At 51.2% G+C, this 12,364-nt stretch overlaps 1 protein-coding gene across 2 annotated transcripts in view; it reads right to left on the minus strand.

The window, feature by feature from the left end:
* Positions 1–754: 754 nt before the first annotated feature.
* Positions 755–12,364, minus strand: part of LOC105186330 (uncharacterized) — a 107,279-nt gene continuing 95,669 nt past the window's right edge. For both annotated transcript variants that reach the window (XM_025304176.1, XM_025304175.1), the window contains exons 4-6: positions 3,548–3,720; positions 3,206–3,340; positions 755–2,679 (exon numbers count right to left, since the gene is read on the minus strand). In XM_025304176.1, the coding sequence (XP_025159961.1) occupies positions 2,502–2,679; positions 3,206–3,340; positions 3,548–3,720 (486 nt within the window). In that variant the 3' untranslated portion in view covers positions 755–2,501. The remainder of the gene's footprint in view (positions 2,680–3,205; positions 3,341–3,547; positions 3,721–12,364) is intronic.

The following is a 12,364-nucleotide window of genomic DNA, read 5'->3' on the forward strand; positions in this document are numbered from 1 at the left end:
TCACAGATCGATGCGGTTTGCATGGATCATTCTTATTTCGGACCTAGATTATTATCTTATAGCAAATAATTTTGCAGCTTATACCCGGTGACTCATCATTTTCGTATTGATCGATCTCTTCTTGTCGGCTTCAATTTCTCCATAAGTATCTGTATGTTGCCGCTATTAATGAGGATCTTAGTTATTTCGGACTTAGATTAAAACTCCTTGTCACTCATATTGTGTTACTTATTATTTCTGGACTCGTCATTTCCGAACCTGTCACTTTTTATTCTTTCGTGGCCTCTAACTGCAAAACATGCAATCGCAGCTCGATGCGGTTTGCTCGGCTCATCCTTATTTCCAGTCTAGATTAATATTTTATTATACATGAAGACATGTGGATCATATATACAAATATAGAAAACTCGTCTAAATGGAACGAAACTTTTCGCGACATATGCCACCGGCACATGTTGTCTCTTTCGTCACTTGTTCCAAAGCCGCTCGTTACGCGACCATTTGTCGGCGTATACATGAGAATTTTATTCCAAATATCTTTTTCAGCTACTGTAGCAATTTGAGAAAGAAAAGAGAGAAACGGATTCAAACTTGCGTGAAATGGCGAGTGGAAAAGCATAAAACATTATCATTATTATTAATAATTAAAGTTATAAAAAAAGCTTGGCAAAGGAAAGAGGACAACTTGAAGATTTGTTCGAGAATGTAGTTCAAGGGGAGATGCAGAAAAAGAGCATGAGACGAACGATTGTGTATAATTAATATATTTTATTTTCTCAGATAATCATAGTTTCTGTCGTAGTAAAGAAGCGGCGGCATTAACAATATAATAACGGTTGTTTCTCACACGGACAGTGTCGTATAGTCCAAGCACGCGGTAATACGACTGGACGCACACAATTGATCTACCTCGCGATATCTAATTTGCTGTGTCTGTGCGTTTGTGTATATGTATGTGTGTGCGTGTATTCATGTATGTGTATGTTTCATTAATAACATAGAAAATACAAAGTTACAAACACACGCAGGGCCGTACCCGTACGCGACGTTTCAGAGCCTATCTCGCGTTACACCAGCCGTGCGAAAGCGCGAGAAAAAAGCGCCACGGGCTTGATGTGCTTACACATGTCGTCTATCGATTAAATATTAAATTAACGAACGTGGCGTATATTAATGCTCGAATAAAAACACAATAAAGATACTCTATCGTGTAACATACAAAAAAATGTGGATACATTGATGATCTGTCTCGATTCTGCGCGATCGGCCGTCCATGCCTCTCTTTCGGACTTTGGTATCTTATCTCATCGCACACGCTATTTCGGTGAATACGTTTTTCTAGCCGGGCGATTAGTTGGCTAGTGAGCTCGTTATGCGCGCATAGTCACGTCTAGCCGAAAGAGCGGCGTTCGGAGAGATCTTAATGAGTTCGCCGAATGTAGTCCCGAGATTAAAAAAGAAAGTAACGAGCGAGCTTCTTTTCGCGCAGAACGGAAACAGGATCTCAGACTAGGCTCGCGCGTCCGAGGTTTTCTCAGCGTAAACTATGATAATCGAGGCATCGTTTATCGCATAAAATTAACTCGAGAGACGCCTCGCGTCCTCTCAGATCTACGTAATTTCGGCGGCTCGCCGTGGGATCATCGTCAGTTGACGCACTTAATTAACGACCACGTATCCTTGACAGGCGTACGCTTCCCTCGCGATCGTGTCCTCTCCGGAAATGATTACTTGCAGTGTTCTATCGGCATACCGATAGCTTCGAGCTAATAGCCATCCATTTGTACACGTCGCTTTGTTCCAAGTAGTTCCAAGAGAACTGTATGTGGGGTCCGTTATTTTTCGGTCTCTTCAAAATTGTCCGGTCGAGCTCGACCTATCAATCTTATTCCTTTCTAACTCCTCGCGTCGGAATGACATCTCGCGGACGTTACACTTTCGCGAGCCGCATGCGCATGCGTTGTTAATCGCAAAGCTAAATCTTTATTATTTCATAACACTGAAGGGTTCTACGAGATAGTGTAAAGATTCTTCAGATACATCTTGAGAATTCATGAAATAAATGCCAACGCGAGGGGTTAATTCACTCTCTCTCTCTCTCTCTCTCTCTCTCACACCATCGGCGAATCGCCGTTACGAATCGACGCCTAAAGTTTGCTCATCACTTAAACAACGAAATACTATTTTTACTGTGTCCCCGCGACGATCACTGCTATCGAGAGTCGACGACCGTTGTCGTTGTTATCTCGTATTCTCGTTCGTGATCGAAAGGACCGACAACGAGATATACGCGCGCGCGTGCTTCAGATAGCGATGTACATTTATACATAATGACGCGGGGACTGAGGGCGGGGGGTTACACGTACACATATAAACGAGTGTGTCCTGACGAAGGCACTTGATAGAGAAAAGAGAAGTAAATGGCACCATCGGTTTTTCTCGCGCACTCCTTGACAGACGCGCGCGCTGCATCCCTCCGTCTAAATTGGCACGGCGAGCGCTTATCCTCGCGACTCCTTCGTTCGCCGCTCGCTTCTCCTTCTGACTTGCCGCTTCTGATACATGATGTGGTTCGCGGCTGCGTTGACCATGCTCCTTCTTGTCGGACACTTGCCATTCGATGGTATGTACATGCCGAATTCGCAGTAAGGTACCGTGCACTCGTTGTTTCTAATGCACCTGCAAACAGACAACATCGAACGTCACACTGCACTCTCCGAATATCTCAGAGTTTCTTGCGATTTCGAGTACGTGTAAATATTTAACGTGTAAATAATATTTTAATCGTCCGACCCGCCCACCCGCCAAGAAGCGCCCTCTCGATTAAGTTTTTCTTTTTTCATTTTTCATTTTTCATCACGCGGTAAAGTCTCCGCGAACGGGGTTAACGGGACAGTTGTTCGCGCGTGTTTTGCTCGCTGCGATTTGCATACGGCCGCTCGGCAGAGCGCGTTTAAAGTTAAGTTGTATGTTAAGCGCGTCCGACGGTGTGCGATTACGGTGAAATTTTGCGCGCGACGCGCCAGAGCGGAATGCTGTTTTGTCTTGTAAATTAGTATGGCGATTAGTATGTAAGCACCGCGGCGGCGCGTTTTGCAGCCGCTTTAGTTTTAAATTTGTAGGCGCCTTCTTCGCTGGAATACTTTCGCGGCGATGAATACCGTGAAAACTGTCGCAGTCGTATTACGTATACGGAGATACTCACTCTCTGTCCTCGCGATCGAGGGATTTCTTTCCTCTGCTGATCTGCTTACACTCCACATCGTTTTCCTGGCATTTACATTCGCAGTCGTCTTGCGGGGATTGCTTCCTCGCCGTGAAACTCTTCGTACACTTGCATCTGTAAATTTTTTTTCACCGTGTGTATAATAACGTAACGATAAAAATCTCCCTCGGCGTTAACTCGAATCGATTCTGTTTCTTTCCCCGAATTCACGAATATAACGCGACGAGATGAGGAATGACGGGGTACGAGATGCGAGAGAAAGCGGTCGAGTCGCTTCGCGTGTTCTCGTGAGTTAAAAATGTGCATTTCAGCGGAACTTACGGCTTTGTCAGCGACGTCATCTTCGTGTTTTGGAAAGACGAGAGGGACTGGCCGTGGTTGATTCTCTGCATCTCGAGGATCTTGTTGTACCTTTCCCTATTCACGCACCCGCATTCCGTGTGATTGACGAACTCTATCTTCACCACGCTCAAACTGCCATTCACACTCGTAGTCTGCAATAAAATCAGAAATGGATAAACCTCACCGCGGGCCGTTCGTGCGCGATCAACGTTGCAAACGATACATTGTATCCCCGAGAGGGGATATCCGCGAAATGCTCTCGAGAGACTCGTCGGGCGCTCCTACACTCGTTCTCCCATTCTTTCGCGTTATTTACGCGCTCATATTTAATCCGCGACGCAGAAACGATCATGCGGAAGTCTCGCGACGTGAGTAAATGTCACCCCGCGGCGCACGAGGAAAAGAAACTAGTCTCGCCTTTTCCTTCCCATGAGAAACACGCTAAATAATACCGTATGAGCAACTTGATAAATAATATCGGCGTAGGAGGCGTCATTTGGAGTTTTATTATCTCGTTATACTCCGTTATACGAGGTATCCCGGAGACCGTCACCGTATCTCTTTCTCTCCCTCTCTTTCTCTCTCTCTCTCTCTCTCTCTCTCTCTCTCTCTCTCCCCCTCTCCCTCCCCATTCCGCAACTCCATCCTCCGACTCCATTTAAAGCTTTAAAAACAGATACTTTTTTTTCTCTTTGATGATATAGTCACCAATTTCATGTATTTCTTTAATTTCTCAATTTTAGCGCAACATAATTATTCATCATTTAAACAATAACTTACTGCGTTACTAAATATTGATCTATTTATTATTCTTAACTGCATCATTTTATAATCACATTGCAATATGCATAAAAGCGAAACGACCCTTCCCTAAGACGCAAATAAATGTTTCTCTATTTTTCTCTTTATCCTTCACCGTGTCGTGAATTTCAGAGCGATTTTCTCCAAAGAAACGGCGAGTTCGCGAAAAAAAAAAAAAGAAAAAAAAGTCCCGTGAGGTGACGAGCGCATTTTCGCATTCGAACTTCTCGCACGTCAGCGCGCGTCGATAAATAAATTCGCGAAAGCGGACCCTCGGTGTCCGGTCGTCTGCGCTTTCCCGTCACAACGGCGATGAGAGCGTCACGCGCATCTAAACGGGAGCAACGAGGCGCGAGTCAGAGGCTGCATGAAATTACGCGGCCTTTGAGAGGAAAACAGGAGAGAAAAGGAAAGAAAAAGAAAAACCAGACGCGCGATCGGCTCGTAGCCGCCCCGCTTCTAATTGGGTTCAATTAACCTGACTCACTTTGCTCCGGTTTGTCTGTGCGACAAACTAGGCGTTTACCGAGCGACACGCCGCTAGCGCAGAAGCTATCCGTATCGTTGGGCCGCATTTAGCCCGCGTTTAATATCTCGTCTCTAATTGCCCTGAGTCACTCCGCTTGCACGTACCGATTTCCGCTCGCATCTGGCCGCTCACGTTCCGATCGGTCGTCGTCCCAATAATTGACGTTGAATTAATGCCCGATATAAATAGACACCCGCGACTGCTCTTGCGGCTCTTGCGAGACCAAACACTCAGCGGAGCGGCTTCGACAAACAAGTGAGAAAGAACAGAGAGAGGGAAAGAGGGAGAGAGAGGGAGAGAGAGAGAGAGAGGGGGTGGGGGGAAGAGAAAAAAGACACGGCGACGCATGACATTCTCGTTGAAGAAACGATCGGCGGCAAACCCGCCTCGGGGAATTCATCTCCATCGCTAAAACAACATCCGCGTGTTCCGGAACATGTCCCGCGCGTCGACTTGATTTCCTCCATACCGCTTGCTTGCTCGCTCGCTCTCATAGGCCGTCTATTATCGTCTTTTACTACTTACGACACTCGCCTCCTCCGCGAACGGCCAGTGAGCTAACAGCGACGGGCTTTCGTCCCGTTTGTGAAAATGTCGAGCCAAGTCGATGCTGGCACGTCTCGTGTCGTGAATAAAAATTCGCCGATTAAATGAGAGTTTAGGAAATCAGCGCGCGCTCGCTCGCTCGCCCGCTCGCTCGCTCGCACGAAGCGTTTACGGCGCCGACACGCGTCGCATCGTGAGCGATCGCATCGGTCGCGTCGACTGGTAATTACGCGCCGTCTTCCCTCGTGATTGGCAACGGATGCGATGCGCATTGTGCGTGATAGAAAGCTCGCTCTTGCGCGACCCCGCGGGTTACTCCCCGCGAGGCGAAAACTCACGCTGTGTGTATCATTACGCGTTTGAAAATCGACGCGCGCCCGCGCGTTCTCGACGCTGGAACTTCGTAACGCACCGAGAAGAACGCGGAAGCGCGCGAGCGGATTAAGAGCTCAGCCGTTACGCGATGCGCGCGAGGAGAACGAGCGTTTCCGTCACGATATCGGCCGAAAGAAAATCGCGGAGAAAGTCCTGGATTTATTATCTCGCCTTTCGCACGGATAAAGGAGGACGGTTAATCTCGCTAAAATTATCATCGTTTTCGAAGCGATAACAGACGCCGTTATTTCTCGTCTCTCGAGACTCCGACATTTTTCCTCCGAGCCGAGCGATCATTCTTTTCCTCATCATAGTTACGGATAGTGTTGCACTTTCTTTCTTCACAGCGCAGAAGCGCAGAAGCGCATCGCATGGGAGCGTTTCTTTTTTGACGAGCTGCCACGGATTTCCTAAACTCACTTTCGCGCGCATTTTGCAACGATCATTTATTTTATTACACTAAATCCCCGTGTCCCCGCGCAGCACCCGCGCGCGTCAACAGCTAACGCAGAAGCACTCTTGTTAAGTGGGTCGTCGTAGTAATCGATCACCGAGATCGGTGACAATGAGCTAGACGGAACGACGCGCTACAGTCGCGCCGCGCCGTCGGCCGACGGTGTTGGCGATCAGTCGCGGTTTAAAATTTTATTTATGAGATTCCACGGCGAGAGAGGTGCGGTAATCACGACGTCGCACGCCGTCGTCAATTAATGACTCTTCGCCACACGGGCGTTCTCTCCTTCCCCCTTTCTCTCCCTTCGTGCGCGAAGGTACGATTGCGACAACCTTTCGCGCGCGCGCGGTGTCATTAAGATCACCGAGGGCAGAATTGCGACAGTCATTCCTCGCGGTGTCATTGGAAGTGGCGATTCCGGCCGTAATTCCGCTCGCTGACCGTAAAGCCGGCGGGGGAAGTGGGGGGCGGCTATTATGATTTTCACAACCGCGTCTGAAGAACCGCTGCAAAAAGGACCCCTCGCGATTGACGATAAAATCGAATTAATTCGACGTAAAGTCGGCGGGTTTTCTATTAGGAGCGGTTTAAGTGCGTCGTAAAACCCGGCCGAGGGGTTACGAGACCGTGTACGACAAATTGCACGGGAGGATCGCGCGGGAGGACTTCCTTTTTCTTCTCCCTGATAAAACGCGTGAATCTCGCTGGTTCGTCTTTGTAATACGAGCTCCGTCCGCGAAGCGCGTTCCCTGTCTCTCTCTCTCTCTCTCTCTCTCTCTCTCTCTTCCTCTGTCAAGTCGGTACACGAGGATTGAGATTCGCGATCGTCTCTGACGAATGGCCCGGCCGCGAGACCGTGGCCATAAATTTCATCCCCAGTGCCAGCCGTGCGCGTGGGATGTTCTGCGGGAAGCGCAATCGCCTCCTTTCAATTGCCCAGAATCGCTCATTGTCTCTCTCTCTCTCTCTCTCTCTCTCTCTCTCTCTCTCTCTCTCTCTCTCTCTCTCAGCAGCGTTACGTACACTCGGGATTATTTCACCGGCCACTTTAATCAGCGCGAGTTAGCGATCAGGATGAATGGACGATTACCCGATGCCTCTCTAAAATGTTTCCAACGAACGGCAGCTACTCGGGTTCACACCTCGGCTCGGGATTCACCGTCTGCTCTCAGGATCAATATTTGAGTGCGCACTTCCTACTGTGTATATACGTGCAGCATTCAGCGGCGGGATAGTAGCGAGGCGCGAGGCGCTCGGTCGTGTTTCAGGATTTTTGTCGCTGTGAGACGGTGGCGTGGAACAGCCATGGGTATGTTTATGGAGTGCAACTAACGCTTACGACTCCACGCCCATGGTATAAAGTCAGCCGGAGATTGTCGCCGACGGCGACTGACGCGGGTCTCGCAGCGCTCAATCATTCCTCGCCGGCGTTCGTTAGACATCGCGAGCGATTCGGGATAATTTGAGAAAACGAATCGCGACACGTGAACACGAGACCGGCGCGGCGGAACGAGATCGATGGTATTTATTATTCGCCGGCCGATCAAATAACTCTTGCTGAAACGTAGGCGCGGTCCCGCGCCGCGCCGCGCCGCACTTTTCCGTCTGACGATCGCGCCGCGTAATTGCCGGTACCTACCGGTACCGGTGAGGAGTGTAGGAAGTGGAACGTATCCGAGAGCCACGCGACTTTTCCGTGCGATGCGATTTCCTGCGCGACTCCACGAGACTCACCCGACGACGACCCGACGTCGTCGTCCGCCGTGGACCACGGCGAATCCCGGAATTTCATTTCCATGAGGATTACCCCTCTCGAGCGGTCGACCGGCCGCCTCATTAACATTCGCCGTATCTCGCTCCGGGCGCTGGCTCGTGAATGAAGCACGGGCACCCCGGCACGAAATCACGTGCAACGCCGGCCTGCCGGAGGATCGGTGAACCGTGTCGGGGAACCGCGCACGTCTCTCAGAGACGAATATGCCCCCTCGTGTTCCCTCGCGATTTTTTGGCGACCGAGCCGTATCGCATTATCCTCCTCTATCGCTCGGGAGAAATGCTCCCGTTTCTTTTTCTCCCGTCTCTCTCGCCGAATCGGTTACATCATTCGACTTGGCTCTTTCCGTCTCGCTACATCCTTGCATTCTTGTTTGCTTGCACACAGCTGGCAGTGCGCGTTTCCGTCGCGCTCTGAGTCGCGCGGTAGTCGAAGAAAGAAAGACGTTTGTCTTCTGTTGAACGAGCTAACCTTTCGGCCAAGATTCCAATCCAAGCGTTGCTTACGCATAGATATCTCTGACACGCGCTAGGCTTCGCCGAGCGGCACCGCTTCATTGAGAAAAAAATCAGGGCTGGGGCTTGGGAATCGCGTACAATGAAAGCGTTGCAGTCGGGGGAGGGCCTCGCCATTTTTCTGGCGAGGTTGCTGCAGTGTCAGCAAGAACAATTTTACGTTTATGTCGCTGATACCTTTCGCGAGATACCAACCACGAGACAATCTCTTTCTCGCGATATTTCCGTATTGTCCCGCTTGAGAGGGGCGATCCGATCGATTAATTGGACACGCGTGTTCGAGTGCGAGAGAGGATGCTGCGCGCCCATGGGTGTAATCTCTCGAGACCTTTTCGCAGACCTCGCCTCACTGACAGCGACCTTTCCGCGAATCGACGGTTTCATCGAATGTTACTCGGCGGTGTCGGCTGGCGAAACGAGAGCCGCGGACGTCACTTATCCCGGCTATTATATCGCTCTCCGTGACATTTCGCAGCGAACGATATGTTTCGCGCGACTACCGCGCGTCCGCTGTCAAGAAACATTTCGATCCGCGCCGACGGAAGACATTCACTTACTTTACGCGCAACGGATATTCATTATCTCGGCGGAGGGAACGTCGACCTCGTTTCCCGTTCACGTCGTCGTTCGCCCGAAGAAGAATGTCGTCATCGCGGAAAAGCGCAATAAAAGCGTCCAACGAGCGAAGGACAGCGCACGACGAGCTCACGTGGGATTGCGATGTGCAAAATTATCAGGTGTCTCAGATGTCGCGAGGGATTGGAAGCGCAGACTAAACAACACAGTCAGCGAACGGGGACCTATCGTTCTGTCGAGTCGCGAATTTCGATACATTCGCTCACCGACACTTCCGCCGGTGTTCCACGATGACGACTCGTCCGTTCTCCGGACGTCGCTTCTTGGACGTCATCGCGCGGCAGTCGCGGCGATTTCTTTCGCACGGTGTAATTAGCGCATTAGGCAGAGTCCACGCAACTTCGCCACGGAGAACTCGCGCACGCGCGCGCGCGCGCGTAAGACAGACACAAAGCCCTCCCGAAGGTCTCTCTCCGAAACGTAACGAATTCTCGATTAATCGACTCGTTCGGGAGGCGAGCCGCACGACGCGGCCTCCCGGCGGCAATAATTATTTCCTGGCGTCCCGGCGACGGTAATTAAAAGCCGAGCCGCTTCGTCATCGCACCCACACGCGCTCTCCCGGCATGGGGGCGAGGGATGCCCGGCTGCACGCGGTACCACAATGTGGGCTTTGTGCGCTTGCGCATGCCTGCGTATAATTAACATACAATATTCTCGAAGCAGGGAGGTCCGTTTCTTTCTCTCTCTCTCTCTCTCTTCTCGGAGAGGATCAAGACATTCAGTCCTTAAAGACGCCCGGGGAATATTAATCCGTCGAGCGTCATTATTGCGTGTAGGTTCTTCTCAAGAGAGGGGGAGGGGGAGGGGGGAGGGAGAGAGGACGAGAGCCGTTAGCTGTAGTTGGTACGAGTCATGTAATTCCTCTTGGATCGCTAGGCGCGGAATGACGCATCCGGGAATGCGCATTCCTGCGGTCTCTTTTGCCGAGAGGGAGAGGATTAAAAATCGCTCTCGAACCTTTTTCTGGTGCATCGCGCGGCTGCTCGTCGCGCGTGGCGCGTCGCGTAGTGACTGGCGACAATAAACGCGATGATACGACTCGCGCGATGTCGTGACTATAGGTGGTGCGTTACGCGCGTAGCGCGTCCGGTGAAGCGAGATTATAATTAAACGAAAAATCAGAATCGTGTACAAAGTAATTGTAACTGTATGAAAGTATAATCGCATCAAATGCACGATTACAATCTTGTTGATAACAAGAAAGGTACGCGTTGGTTTCGTCCGCTGACACAAATCGACGCACGGCCGCCGCCCGGCACGAAAGTCGACGATCGAGCCGGGGAGGTTCGGGAGTGCTTCGCTTCGATCATCTCGTACGCGTGCGTCTTGTACTTGAGAGAGCGCGCCTCGTTAGCATAATTCATAAATGAAAATATGTAAATCAATTCAGAACGCAAATCGGCCATCGCTCGTTAGTCTAGGGTTGCTGTTTCACCGAGGTAGATGGGAGTCGGAAGATACCGGTGTATCCGATGTCCATCAAGCAGCCTCGATCTCTGATACATGGTATCTTTCTCGAGCGATATCATCTTACGCCGAGACTAGTCCGTATTTATCAGCGCTTTCTTCATCTCCCCCCTCCCCTCTTTCTCTCTCTCTCTCTCTCTCTCTCTCTTTCTCTTTCTCCCTTTCCTTCTGTCTTTCCCCTCCGACGCTCAAAGCTAGAAACTCTCTACGGATTTATGTCCTCGTCCGATCGCAGATCGTCGTCTTCCCTCTGCGCAGGTTTCCATAGAAATCGCCGAGCGACAGTACTAATTGCACGTTTGGCATGAGGAAGCTCAGTCTTTACTTTCGCGTGATTCCCCCCTGTGTTCTCTCGTCGAACGGGGAAAAGGGGAAAAGAGACATTTGACAGGTGCGCGGAGCACGGCTCGGATCGCGTCCTCGGCTCGCGTGCGTCGGATTTTCACGGGCACGCGCGGTAAGTGCCGAGGCCGATTTGCATGCGATTATCGGTGGGCGTTCCCGCTCGATCGAGAGATCTTTATCGCGTTACTGTTAACGTCGAGTACCCCGCCGGCGAGCAGATTACACGGGAATTAGCTATCGGAACTAGACCACGCGTCGACTTTTGATCTCGCGCAAGCGCGTGTGTTCAATCAAGTCTTGAGCCGCCTCTCCGGCCACCGCGATGTCCATTAATCATCGATCTTCCGATCGGCCGACCGACGTATCATCAGTTTAGACAAGCCGACCGATCTGTTTCGCAAACGCGCGTCGTGCACTCGCCGGAGACGGCGAGAAGGTAAGACAGAAGTAGACCTCGACGGAGGTTCGTCCGCAATTACGCGCAGCGCGTATTTTTGCACAAATTTACCGCGCCCCCGGATGTCCTCCTCATCCAAGCCAGCGGCTTCGGACGACGCCGCTGTAATTTCGGCTGTTTCGCTGTAAATCAACGCACGTCTGGGTCAACGTCGTCGTCGTCGTCGTCGTCGGCTCGCCCTCAAGCCGCTCCGAAGCGGGTTCCATTCTCGCCGCCGGCGAATCCGCGGGGATGCGCGCTGGCAGCTAAATGACTCTGTCAATGTGAGCAGGTTGTCCCCTCGCGCCGCTAAATACAGGTTTCTATCGAGCTCTCCTATCCGTTTGATAAACGTCATATCGCGTTATCGGTGTACGCGTGTGTTTGTAAATGCCGGCGCGAGTGTCATTGACCTTCCTAGCATTTACATTCCGAGTGCCTCGGCTCCGCACTCCCGCGAACGCGCGACTTTCCTCTCGAGAGAGACTTGCCGTCGCTAAAGTTCGCGCTGCTAATCTCAATCGTCAACTTTCGACACCTGCGAACCACACCGGCGCGGCGCGCAACGTCATCGCGCCTCCGTGTAATCGCGCTTATACTCGCGTTCATGTCGCCGGCCGCTCTGCTGAGGGTAACTTCTTTCCGCACGCGCGGATGCCGCGTGCTTCGGCGTACGCGAAACCGGCGGCGGTTCTCTCAACTGCAACTACACACGCGAAGGTCCTCGGAATATTGATTAACGATACTTGCTTCGCGCGTCTCTTGCGCCGGATAACGATCGGCCCGAGTCATGCCGGCTCTATATAGTTACCGCGGCGCGTATTAATTAACGTTGCACGGCCAGCCGTTGTTCGCCGTCGTCGTGCCGCCGACGGCGTACGAGAACCGTCGACACGTTAAACGGCTCCGTTTCAC

Source organism: Harpegnathos saltator, unplaced genomic scaffold, assembly GCF_003227715.2.
Source record: "Harpegnathos saltator strain DR-91 unplaced genomic scaffold, Hsal_v8.6 scaffold594, whole genome shotgun sequence".
Classification (NCBI taxonomy): Eukaryota; Metazoa; Arthropoda; class Insecta; order Hymenoptera; family Formicidae; genus Harpegnathos; species Harpegnathos saltator.